The sequence below is a fragment of the Phyllostomus discolor genome, chromosome 7, assembly GCF_004126475.2.
Source record: "Phyllostomus discolor isolate MPI-MPIP mPhyDis1 chromosome 7, mPhyDis1.pri.v3, whole genome shotgun sequence".
Classification (NCBI taxonomy): Eukaryota; Metazoa; Chordata; class Mammalia; order Chiroptera; family Phyllostomidae; genus Phyllostomus; species Phyllostomus discolor.
In genome coordinates, this window is record NC_040909.2 from 126,417,015 (window position 1) to 126,429,531 (window position 12,517).

General features: G+C 40.5%; 1 protein-coding gene across 3 annotated transcripts in view; it reads left to right on the forward strand.

The window, feature by feature from the left end:
* The window catches only part of LOC114514699 (MDM2 binding protein), a 54,600-nt gene that overhangs the window by 22,322 nt on the left and 19,761 nt on the right, over positions 1-12,517 (forward strand). For all 3 annotated transcript variants that reach the window (XM_036031382.1, XM_036031384.1, XM_028533932.2), the window contains exons 12-15: positions 4,741-4,914; positions 6,258-6,365; positions 9,639-9,800; positions 11,752-11,869. In XM_036031382.1, the coding sequence (XP_035887275.1) occupies positions 4,741-4,914; positions 6,258-6,365; positions 9,639-9,800; positions 11,752-11,869 (562 nt within the window). The remainder of the gene's footprint in view (positions 1-4,740; positions 4,915-6,257; positions 6,366-9,638; positions 9,801-11,751; positions 11,870-12,517) is intronic.

Sequence of the window (12,517 nt, forward strand, 5' to 3'; positions counted from 1 at the left end):
ACCTGAGTTTGCTAAGTTTATAAAGTTGGGCTTAAAAGACTACTGTGTGGTTTCGTTTATGTAAAATTTCTGGAAAAGACGGAGAGACAGAAAGCAGATCAGTGGTGGCCTGAGGCCGTGAGTAGGAGAGGCGACTGCAAAGAGGTAATGGAAGTTTTTCAAAACTGGATCACGGAGGTGGCTGCACAATTGTATAATTCACTTAAACTAATTAAACTTAGTTCTGGTATATATATGTAGATTTGTACATGTACATTGTAGCTCATTAAAACTTTTTTATTTTTTTATTTACTATTTTTTGGTAAGAATCACCTGAAGACCCTCAGACCTAAATGCAGGCTCTTCAGTGATTCTTAGCACCAGTTCACATTAGAATCACCATGACAGTTATTAAGTTTTTTTTAAAAAGGGCAGGTCAAACTGGGTCTTGGATGAGAACAAGTAAATCTGGGGGAACCAGGGCCTCAACAGTTTGTAATGCCACCCAAGTAGTTCCAGTGAGCACCCAGGATTTGAGGACCGCTGTCCGGGGTGTGTTCTCTGCAGCCCGAGGTTAGCCAGACACTGTTACTGCAGAGTCTTCCAGATGTTTTGAGGCAGAAGAAGGACTAAAAATGACCACCTCGGGCCTTCAGTTCCAGCTGGAGAGTGAGGACAGTGTTTGCGTAGGGCATCTCCCAAACTTGTCTGACTCACAGCTGGTAACGAAGGTAAATACTTTCTGCAGTCGCTTTTTGTTTTTCTGTCCTATCTTAAATGCTTTCTGTGTCTGTGGAACAATAAACAGATCGTTTATGAGAATGAGTAAGGTTGAAGCAATATTCTGAATAGCTTCTCTGTTCATTGCAGCTTTTAAATTGCACGTTTTACTATATTGTAACTAAGAGGAGATGCACACAGTTTAGGATCTTAGCGTTATTTGTTTCAAGTAGCCATGGTGGAACTTATAAATCCTGCCTTTTTTGTAATCTTCACAGTGGGAGGCTTCATGTACCTACTCAACAGTGCTGTCGTTTCTTTTTCGAGTCTTTCCAGAGTAGGAGCAGGGAATCTTCTTGGAGAGTGTCAGTGACAGCTGAGCTTTGCACTAAATCCTTCAAAGTTTAGTCTGACAAATACAGTGGGAGATGAAGCAAGGCAATACGTTTTTTGGAAATGCTTTGTGCATGTAAAGTGAGTAGATTGATTTGTTTTTGTCTTGCTTCTCTTCAGCTGACCCTAAGGGCCATTTCAAAGGGTGGGTCTAGAATTGCTGGAACAATGATTTAATTGGGAAGTATGTAGCCTCCTGAAATGCTTGCTATGAGGATTCTGTTTATTTTATTGTTGACTATATACCATGATTATCAAAGTAATTGGGAATATGATTTTGTCATTTTCTGAAGAATATATTTGTGTGTGTGTGTGTATATACACATATATATATATTCACTTAACCAGAATATCCTGTTTCCTGAATTATCTTGAGGTATTTTTCATTATATCATTTGAAATCCCCTTTACATTAATATGATTTTGTTTTTATATTGTCGAACTGTTACAAGAAAGGGGGTTGCTACAGGGTTTTAAGAACTGCTGGGAAGCTTAGTGACATAAACTATGACTCAGTTTATATTATACTAGAATTTTTTTTCATTATGGTTTATTTGTTATTTGTAAAATTTGATACAACTAAAGGAAACTTGTAATTTCTGCTTCTCCCATTTTACCCATACATATAGTAGATCCAAAGTGGATGTTTGGCTTTGGTGGAGAGGGGGCATGCAAACCCATCAATCTCTTATGAGTTGATAGGATAAAAATAATGGATGAAAATAGAAAGGAATTTTGTATTGTAATCCTTTTCCCTTATTTCTTTAGGAAGAGCTATGAGAATTGAATAATTATGCTAATTATAAATCTGTTACCCTCTGTGTTTGCATGAAAATTATTTAATCAGTTAACACCTGCTGTATCTGGAACAGTTTTTAAATGACTGCATAGTTTTTATTGTTAGGGGAGTTCTGTAAAATATTTTTCTTTTCTTTTTTTTTAAGATTTTATTTATTTATTTTTAGAGAGGGAAGGGAGGGAGAAAGAGAGAGAGAGAGAAACATCAACGTGCAGTTGTTGGGGGTCATGGCCTGCAACCCAGGCATGTACCCTGACTGGGAATCGAACCTGCGACACTTTGGTTTGCAGCCCGCGCTCAATCCACTGAGCTGCGTCAGCCAGGGCCCAAATATTTTTCTTTTAAGGAAAGTAAGGCTTCAGTGATTAAAATTTTAATATAGGTAATGTGATTTAAATAAATGTGAGAAGGATGTTGTGGATTGAAGAGATACATGACTTAAGTTGGCAGAGCGCTAACTTGGTAAATGAATTAAGGTCACTGTAACTCTTGGCAAACATTAGTTTCAAATAACAACTTTTTCTACATTCCTTTGTAATAAGCCATTTTCTACATTCCTTTTGTAAGATCGATGTTTATGAGTAGGATTACTATCTCTATTACAAGGTAGTTGCAAAGATTTTTTGTTGGGGTACAGGCTTTACCCCACAATATGCTTGTATCTCTGAAATAAACTCTTCTCATAAACTAACAGTAGACTTTTTTCTTAGTGTATCTAAGAATTTCGAAGTCATTGTTCCATTGTCTTCCAGTTTTGGTGCTGTTTAGAATTCTAGTGCCATTCTCACCTTTTTTTTTTTAATAAGAAACATGCATTTTCTCTGGCATTTTATAAAATCACCAACTTCTTGGTCCTGGTCTTCTGAATTTCATGATGATGCACCTTGGTAGGTCTATTTTTATTCTTGTATTGTGCACTCAGCATGCCTGGAGGCTTGTCTTTTTATTGGGACAATGTTATAATTATTTTGTTGATAATTCCCTTTCCTCCATGTTCTCTCTTGTGTTAGTCTTGTATGTTATGTCTCCTGGTTTGGGTCTCTCTCTCCACTTCTTTCTCTGCTATTTTCCTTTCTTTCTTTTTCTTTCTTTCTTTCTTTCTTTCTTTCTTTCTTTCTTTCTTTCTTTCTTTCTCTTTTTACTGTACTTGCTGATAGATATGCTGAACTTTATCTTCTAACTTATTAGTTGAAATCTATATTTCTGCATTCTGAATTTTAATTTCTGTGAACTCTTTCAAAGTTAATGACATTTTCCTATAATTTTCTGTTCATATTTAGTAGATGAAATATAATCTCTGAGGATTTCAGTGATCTGATTTGTTCATTTTTTGTGATTTTTTTTAATGAATTTCTCTGTTTCTCTACAAGTCACTTTTTTCTGTTTACTTTGGCATCTAGCTTTCCTAGTAGAGACCTCCCTGAAGGCCTCGTAGTGGTTGGCTGTCGGCTCATACTTGAGAGAGAGAGAACCAGAAGGCCGATTGGGAAATGTGGGTGCACGAGTAGAGCCTGCTCCCTGGGATCTTCATTTTAGGGTGACCTCACTGCAGCATCACGTTAGGTGATCCCCAGTATTGGGGTGCTTTAGTCTGTCCTCGAGGACTGACCACATTTCCAAAAGAAGACTCAGTTCTGCTCTCTGGCTTCCAAAATTCTGGAAGCTATGTGGGTGAGGAAAAGGGCTCAGTGTTCGGCACAGAAGGATTCACTTAATGCACTGATCATCAGCTCCGACCCTGAGCTCTCTCTGTTTATATTCCCAGGCCAGAGACACCTAGTATTACTTTCTCCAGAGAATAAAGCACTAGTCCTCCGCGCTGGGCAAAGGACAATCATTTACTTGAATAGAATAAGGAGGAATGAGGAGGCCACACTGCTCCTCAAACAGACCTTCAACTTGACTTTTTATTTCACCTTCATTTCGATTCCAGCGTCTTCTGGGTCCCCCCTCCCAGAGTCTCCTGTGGGGTTGTAGTATAAATTGTTCTGCTTCTAAGCTTTTGCCTCTGTTTTTCTCAGCTTCTTTAGCATTTGAGAGACTAAGGCTTGTTACCAATTGCTCATCTGCTTCCTGCTTTCAAAATGTAGTTGCTGTTCTCTTCTCTCAGATACTAGTCCTTGTAGATTTATGCTATTTTAAAATTCTCTTTATTCTCATTTCATGGAGTTTCAGGAGAGAGTGAAAATAAATGCTTATGTACAATTCACCATCTTCAACAAAAAGGACTCGGCTTCTATTTTTACTCTCAAAGGCTTCACAGTTTTTCTTCGACCTTCACGATAACCCTCACTTGATTTGTTTTTAAAATATACTAGAAGCTGTTGTGGCTGACCTTCACGTAACTGGCATGCCAGATTAATGAATGCTCTGCACTCCCTCTGTAAAAATACATTAGGGGTGCCCACTGCAAAGAGCAAAAAGCTACCCTTAAGTACATCTGTACACTTCTGTCCCCACCCGTTTAGTTGTGTGTGTCTGCAGGGGTCACCTTATTGCCCTTTAGAGAAATGGAAGCTGGAGATCGTGGTTGATTCATTATGGGAGTGGGCATGAAATGTCATGGAACTCTGGTGAGCTGCATCGGAAGTTATAAGTGAAATTAAAATGTTTACGCTTTGTATCTTTTTTGTTATGATTCCATGATTTTCTTTTTTCCCTTTTATTCTCTGATTTTAGTATTTTTTTTTTCAGTTAAATGAACAACTGGCTAGCCCCAAATGTACTGGGTAACAGGTTGCTTTAAAACAACACAGAGATGTCATCATATTCTATGGGTCATGCGTATGATTCTGCCACATTGCGTGCTGAATGTTCACATACTTCACAAGGTAATTGTTTCTGTTTAGTTCCAGATGTTGAAGTGAAAGGAGAGTATTCTAGCTATTACCTCTTGTTACAAGGCAGTGACAGCAGAAAATGCAAAGCCACGCTGATCCACTCCGCAAACCAGATCAATGGCGCGTTCGCCCTCAGCGTAATTCACGGAAGGGTGACGGCGAGGACGGAAGAAACCCAAACGAGTGAGTGCAGACTTCAGTGGAAGCTGTTTTTCACATTTGTTTGTGTGTGTAATTAGCTTACATGGTTTTTAATGAACTTTTTCCCCCAAACTCCATTTCACTTTCAGTAAATTTATTTTAAACATATTATAATGTATCCGAACACTTCAGAGTGTAGAGAATGAATCCCTTTTATGTTATACCCAGTAAAATTTTCTAGATCAGGCCTCGAATCCAGATAAGAAATTTTTAATATATCCCCGTTTAAACACGTTATTTCTCTGTAACTTCTCATTCTCATTTACTTTCTCTCAAGCATCTTATTCTGTTTTACACCTCATCTTTTCTCCCCATACTGTGTGTCTTGGCTGTCTATTATTATGTGAAAAACCACACCAAATTTAGCTCAAAAATGACTATTTTCATGTCACGTGGTCCTGTGGGCTGGGCTCAGCTGGCCGTTTCTGTGTTGGAGTCCCACGTGAGACCGCAGTCACATGCAGCTGGGCCCCAGCCGCTGGAAGAGCTGGTGCTGGGTGAGTGGGACGGCTTCCCCGCCCACACCCGGCCCCTGCGTGAGGGTGGCTGCCGCAGAGGAGAGCTGGCTTTCCCTTCAGGCGCCCCTCCCCGGGGCCGGCTTGGGCTCTCCCACAGCGTCATAGTCACAGGGCGGTCTGATTTCTGTTGTGGCCCCTGACTGACAGCAGTTGTTGTGAGAAGCCTCGAGGCTCTCTGCGACCCTGCCTAGAGGTGGTTCACGGTCACTTTTACCGTGCGTGACTGGTTTCACACCAGCCAGGATTCCTTGTGGAAGGACTGCACAGTGGAGAAGAGCAGGACATGCGGTTCACTGGGGGCCGTCTTTAAAGACTAGCGACCCTACTCACTTTTAATTTAATTACTCTTATTGGGGTGACATTGGTTAATCACGTTGTGTGAGTTTCAGCATACAGCTTTCTCATACGGTACCTGTGCACTTGCTCTGATGTGTGCTCACCACCCGAAGTCCAGTCTCCTCCCATCACCGTACACGTGACCCTCTTTACTCTCTTCCTTGTCCCCTGCACCCCTTCTGCGTGAGAGTGTCGGCAGCTCACGCCACGGGAGACAGTGTGATGGAGGGAATTCTTCTCGTCTGCCTAGGTTCCCTCAGTTTAAGAAGCAGGTCAAAGTTTAAAATGCACAATAATTTAGTATGTTTATGTTTTTCAGCTTAATTATTGTTTATTTTGAAATATGCAGGGCCAATAGAGATAAGTAATTGACTTTTACTCTCTAACTTATACGATAAAACATTAGCTGCAAACTGAGTATTAATTGTTGTCTCAGAACATCTCTAATCCTGACTTTTCTCTGTGTCTCAGGCTTTCCTTTTGACTTCATGTCACTTCCACATTTTTCTGGGGAGCAGCTTATACAGAGAGAGAAGCAGATAGCTAACGTTCAAGCTTTGGCTTTGAAAGAATGTCTGAGTAAGTAACAGTGTGTGCATTTTGTTCTGCTGCACGAGTGTTGACTGTGCGGACACCAAGTGCCATTGCCCTCACACCTCACCGAGTTGTCTTCCTGCTGCGACGCGCGTTCGCAGCGCTGCTCTTCCTCTCGCAGAGAGAGGCGCCGCAGAGCAGGGCAGGGAAGGTCTGCAGCTGCTTGTCACTGTTCCTGTTTCTCTGTGCGCCGTGTTACCATTTACAGAAATGTTTCTTCGGGAAATTTTGTACTTCACCATTTTTAACTGTGTGCTGGGAAACATACCTCAATTTTATTCTGGTTAGTGGAAATCTGTTTATAAAATGTCTCTTTATATATTTGTAACTGTCATAGGAGGGTGGAGACTACAAATAGAAGAAAATGCAAGTTCAGAGCAATTAGTGAGTTAACTTGAGCACTGACTCTGAGACTTTCATTATGAGTACCAATAATAACCACGCACATACCACATACGGGGTGAAGCCAGAGTTATGGATTTTTCTTCAAGAAATTAACACCTTCTCAAGTGTCAGTGTTTAAGGTTTTTTTTACTCTATTTCTAAATATTAACTTGGTTATCAGTCTTTATTTCTTTTTAATCCTCACCCACAGATATGTTTATAGATCTTAGAGTGAGGGGAAGGGAAAGACAGAGAGAGAGAGAGAGAGAGAGAGATAATCATTGTGAGAGGAAAACATTGATCGATTGCCCCCTGTACTCACCCTGACCAGGGATCGAACCCACAACCTAGGTGTTTGCCCTGACCAGGGGTTGAACCCACAACCTAGGCATGTGCCCTGACCCAGAACTGAACCTCCAGCTATTCGGTGTACAGGATGACGCTCCAACAACTGAGCCACCCAGCCAGGGCTGTGGTGTCGTTTTTGATACTTACACCTTTCTCTCTAGATTTAGATGATTTGTCCACTGTTAATAATGTATCAGTAAATTCCTGTAACTTAAATATTTTCATAATGGACCCAACATGAATGTGATGAAGAATAAATATAAGTAACATTTGTAATTTTATAATTTATATTTACCCCATTTTTTTGGTAATTTTTAACTTTTTGTATTTGGAAATATTAAGATCTTGTTGCACTGATTTTTAAAGAAGTTTAAGAATGCTGACAATTTTTAGATAAAAGACTGCATTATTGTTATCTGCGTTGCTGTGTGGAGAACTTTCATACAACTCATACCCTTTGCATTGATGTATTTTGGTTTGTTTGTTTTTACTCTCTTCTGGAACCTGCACTTCCGGAAGCTTTGTCTCTGAGTTTCATTTGAAACCACAGTGTGGGTGTCCCCCTCTCCGGTTTATTGAGCTCTGTACCCGGTGAGCCATTTCAATAGAATATTCACATTCTTAAGTTTGAAAAAAGCCATCTGTTTAATAATTTCCTCTCTCCCATTTCCTCTTTTCTTTATTTCTATAACACTTATACATTGGTCTTCTGGACAGGATGCCTCCTTTTCCTTTCCTTTTATACATTATCTTTTTGTTCTAGTTCCTGGGGGATGTCTTGCATTTTAAGCCCTATTATGGAATTTTAAAAATCTGAGCTTTTATTGTGCTTAATTTTAAAAAGTCTTTTCTTGTCCATTGAGTTTCCTTTTATTAGAGCATCCTGTACGTGTTTCATGGGTGTGGTATTTTCCCTTATTTCTGCGATAATATTAACTTCAGAAAACTTATTTTCCTTCAGTGTTTTTGTTTCTGCTGGGCTCCTTTTTTCTCTTTGCTCACGTTAGTCTCTCTTTTTCACCCTGGACTTTTTTTTATTTAGTTGAGTGAGGGGACAGTGGATAATACCCATTTTCCCTTCCAAAGTTGGAAGTAATTAAGATCTAAAGACACGTGCACACAGATGGCGAAACATTACGGATAAAAGCTGGACTGAAGGAAGTGACTTAGTAGGTCTACGCCTGGGTAGGTTTTCTGATGCACACACCCGGAACTGAACTGACGCCCTGAATGATTGCCAGGGCTAGGCCACCCTGTGGGGCAGGGCCCTGGCCACCTTGCAGAGAGCATGCGTTCTGAGCGCTTGCTGGCTCAGATGAAATTTGGAGCGGGTGGGTCCGGTCAGAGCACGCCAGGTTTCTTCTCCACGCTAGCTTGGCGCGTGCTGGGAGGGAGAAGGGCGCCGCAAGAGTCCCTCACTCAGTCCTCACACGGGTGGTAGGACCGTGGCCATGCACAGTCCCTCTCCCCTCAACGACTTCCTTTTAAATGTCTGGTGGTCTCTCACCCCCCACCCATCCTGTTTTAAATGGGAGGTTCTGTGCGCCTCACTCTGACATGTTGGAGTACCTGGCAAGCCGCGTTGTAGAGTGATGGAGTAACGATTCACAATTTTGTTTGTGAGGTCTGTCCCTCCTCCCGCTTCAGCGTCTGTGTCCGTGTCTTTTCTCTGGGAGCGTTCAGTTTTTCAAGAGGAGAATCCCTTCTTCTCTCCAGTGGGCAGTTGTGCTGCCAGCTTTCTGACCGCAGGGCTAGGGGTCTGACCACTGTGTAACTCTTCATTAACCATAGTTTTAACCCCAGCATCAACACTACCCTTAATGCCCCTGATACTTCGTAGTGTGAGACTCTCTTCAGTTTCTGCCCCCAGAAATTAGAGCAACGTCACCTGGCCCTGAAGCCTGGAGCAGGGGTGGGTGGGGACATTTACTTCTCACTGGTCCCTCCCTAAGCCTCCGTGGGCCCAGTCCCGTCCCAGCCCCGGACCTTGCTGGCGTCTCCCCGATAGCCCAGAGGTAGAGCCTCTGCTTTGCCGGCTGCACCACCGTGTCGTCTTCCAAGGGGTGTTGAGAACTGTCATTCATCACGATTTCTCCTTTGGTTGTCTTACGTGTTCCTTACTGGGATGTTAGGTTTTAGAAGAGAGAAGAAATAAGTGGCAGGCAGTGACCAAGATACCACGTTCAACTTGTTTCAATACAGTCTTACGGGTTTTATTTTTACAAAAACACCAGCATGAGGTTCTGCAACATACTTTTGAAAACTCGTGAATTAGCTTTACCGTTTATAATCTTTCTGTATGGAAGAGATTGCTCTTTCTGTCCCTCTCGCGTAACTCGAAACTCAGCCACTATCGACAAATGGGCTTAGAATGAAAGCAGGCCTACCCGGGAATGCTGTTTTGCTGGGAAAACTGCACTTGTTTTCGTTCCGAGAGTATTTCCCATAAAATGAGTAGTAGATGTGCTTTAGAGAGAATTTAAAATGATAGCGATGCCGGTAATCCTGTGGGCCCTTGTCTTCCAGAAAGGAGGAAGTTGGCAGGGCAGCCGGAAGTGCTGTCTGTTGCTGAGTTCAAACATCTGTTAACACTCACAAGGGAACGCTTTCTAGATCATTTTGATGCTGTTATTCCTAAAACAGTCATAAGAAAAACAGACAAAGTTAATACCTCCAGTCCATTAAAGGGTAAGTTTTTTGTTACTTTAAATATTAGTTATTTTTTTGTGTGTGGCATTTATGACAGTTACTGTTTTTTATTAAAACCAATAAAATATTGGTCACAATAAAATGAATCTTATCGATTTAAATACCGGCATATGTTTGTATATACAAGTATAGCAGATCCTCAAGTAACATCATTTCATTCAATGTTGTTTCATTACTGTGTTGCTGAAATGCCATAGAAACTTAACTCTTGTTCATGTTAATTAAGTTGGTTTAATTATGTCATTTTACTTAAAGCTGCAGCACTTACTGATGGTGTTAAGTGAAGACTTACTGGGTATATATACATATGTGTGTGTATATATATATGATGAGCTGTATTTCTAATCATTTAAACATTAAACATTTTCTGGTTACTTCCTTTAAAAAGCATGTTCAGTGTAATCATTGTTTTTGAGTGGAAGGAGAAGCTTTTAGGGTGATCCATACTGCTCTCTCGAAGCCGCTGGGATGGGTGATTTCTATTAAGCTGTGTTTTCATAAGGTGTAGAGCCTACACAGGAAATTGAGTGTAGTTAAAGCTGCACGTAGTAGATGCTCCACATTTGCCATTCACTGTAGCGGGAACAGTCTCCTAACTTAACTGAGGGAGGTGGAAATCATTTCTATATTAACTTGCATTTCTTTGTATTTTCCTGATTTCTGTTGGGTTGAAGTTGAATGGGATGAAGCTGTTCGAGATGTAACAAAAAAGCATTTGGTTGCCTGGCATTTTAAATGTACAGGGTAGTTTTTGTTCTTACTGTGGGAGAATCATTTTTATTCCTTAGATTAATAAGAAATTGACTGAAAAGTCAAGTTAGCAATAATGTTTGTTGAGTACCTTTTGTTTCTTTGACACCATGAAGGTACACAAAGAGGTAAAATTTCGGGTTCTTGACTTTCTCTACGGGCTTCTGATCTACTTGGAAAGCAAAATATAAACGTGGCTTCCAGAGGCCACGTTCGAGCGCCCGGGCTCTGGAGCTGGACCACCAGGGCTCCAGTCTCAGTGTTGTCACTGGTTCGCTGAATGTCTGTGGGCAAGTGCTCAATCTCCCCGTGCCTCTCTTTCCTCCTGTTTAAAATGGGGACAATAATGTTACTCACTAGACTCACTGTGAGGATTAAATGTGTCGATACGTGTAAATCGCTTAGAGCATAATAAATGCCAAAAAACTAGTAAGCCGTTATTTATATTGTCATTATCATTTCATCATTGTTTCACATCCTTACCAAAGTTAAATAGTTGTGTGGAGTAATCTGAGAGATGTTAGAGGCAGTGTCTCATTACTTGTGTAATTGGGGGATGTGTCCACTAAGTGAGAGCACAGCTTCTTGGTCACAGCGTGGGATCTGGTGCAAAAGTAACAGGTGTAATCCCGGCTCTGCGGTTTGCTTGCTGTGTGACCTTGGGCAAGTGTTCTAACCACTCTGAGCCTCAGTGTTTTTATCTTTAAATCAGGGATGACATAGGTCATTATGAGGATTAAATGGATTATTTATAAATTGCTTAGGAAGTTGCCTTGTATGAAGTAAATGCTGTGTATTTGTTGGTTAAGTAAACAAATATGAATTTCAAAGAGAATAATCTAACTAGGATAGAACAGTTACCGAACTGTTTGTTAGGAATCGTGGGGTTTGATATATGCCTCGAGTGATGTGCTTTTATTATGAGGAGATAGTAAATAAATAAAGCTTAATAGTGATTTTTTTATTTCAAAAAAAACTTTGTTCTGGCAATTTGCACAGTTCAGGTCATCAGAGATAGCTTCAACTTAATGCCTGAGGTTGCCTTTATACACACTCACGCAGACACCCCCTCCCCCCACACCACAAGGATGTGTGCGTGTGTCTACTTGTACACGATTTGGATAGCAGGATTCAGTCTGTTGATACTTTTCTGTGCTTATGTGTATTTCTGTCTCTTTAGACCCCGGTCCTATGGAACCTAGTTCTTCATGTCTAATGGAAACCAATCCTCTGGAATGGCCAGAAAGGCATGCCCTTCAAAATTTGGAAACATTTGAAAAAGCTAAACAAAAAATAAGGTAATATTTAAACAGCTCAGTATTTTTAAGTGAACTTTTTTACTTCTTACTTTGTGTTTTTGAGATATTAGTTTTTTATAATTTTATTATAAAAGAATTATATGCTTTAGATAGATAGACAGAGAGAGAGAGAGAATTACAGAGTAGTATACATCAAGAAAATAATTCTTCCCTTGCCTTCTACTTGTGGTTTCCAGGTGTACAGAATTACAGTGAACGTTTTCGTGAATGGCTTTCAGATTATCTCCCACTGCTTTCTTCCAAAGGACTGCAAGTCACATTCTACGTATAGCATTGTGTTGATAACATTTATAGCTGGCTATAACATTTTGTTCATACGTATCAACAGATATTTATTATGCACAGTGAATGAAGGAAACGAAGGGACTAGTAGAATAATTTTGTTTGTTGAGGGAAGGGAAGTGGTGGAAATGTAGCTGAGGTTGGATGGTCAGGAACCGTTCTTCAAGGAAGATACTTTTGAGCTGAGACCTAATGGGTGAGTGAGTGAAGTGCATTATAGATCACATAGATTTGGGATTTTATTGTCAGTGCATTGGTAAGCTTTTGCATACCAAAGTCTAATGCAACCTGATTTTACAAAATTGCTTTTGCTCTTTTGTGGCCAATAGATTGCAGGAGGAAGTA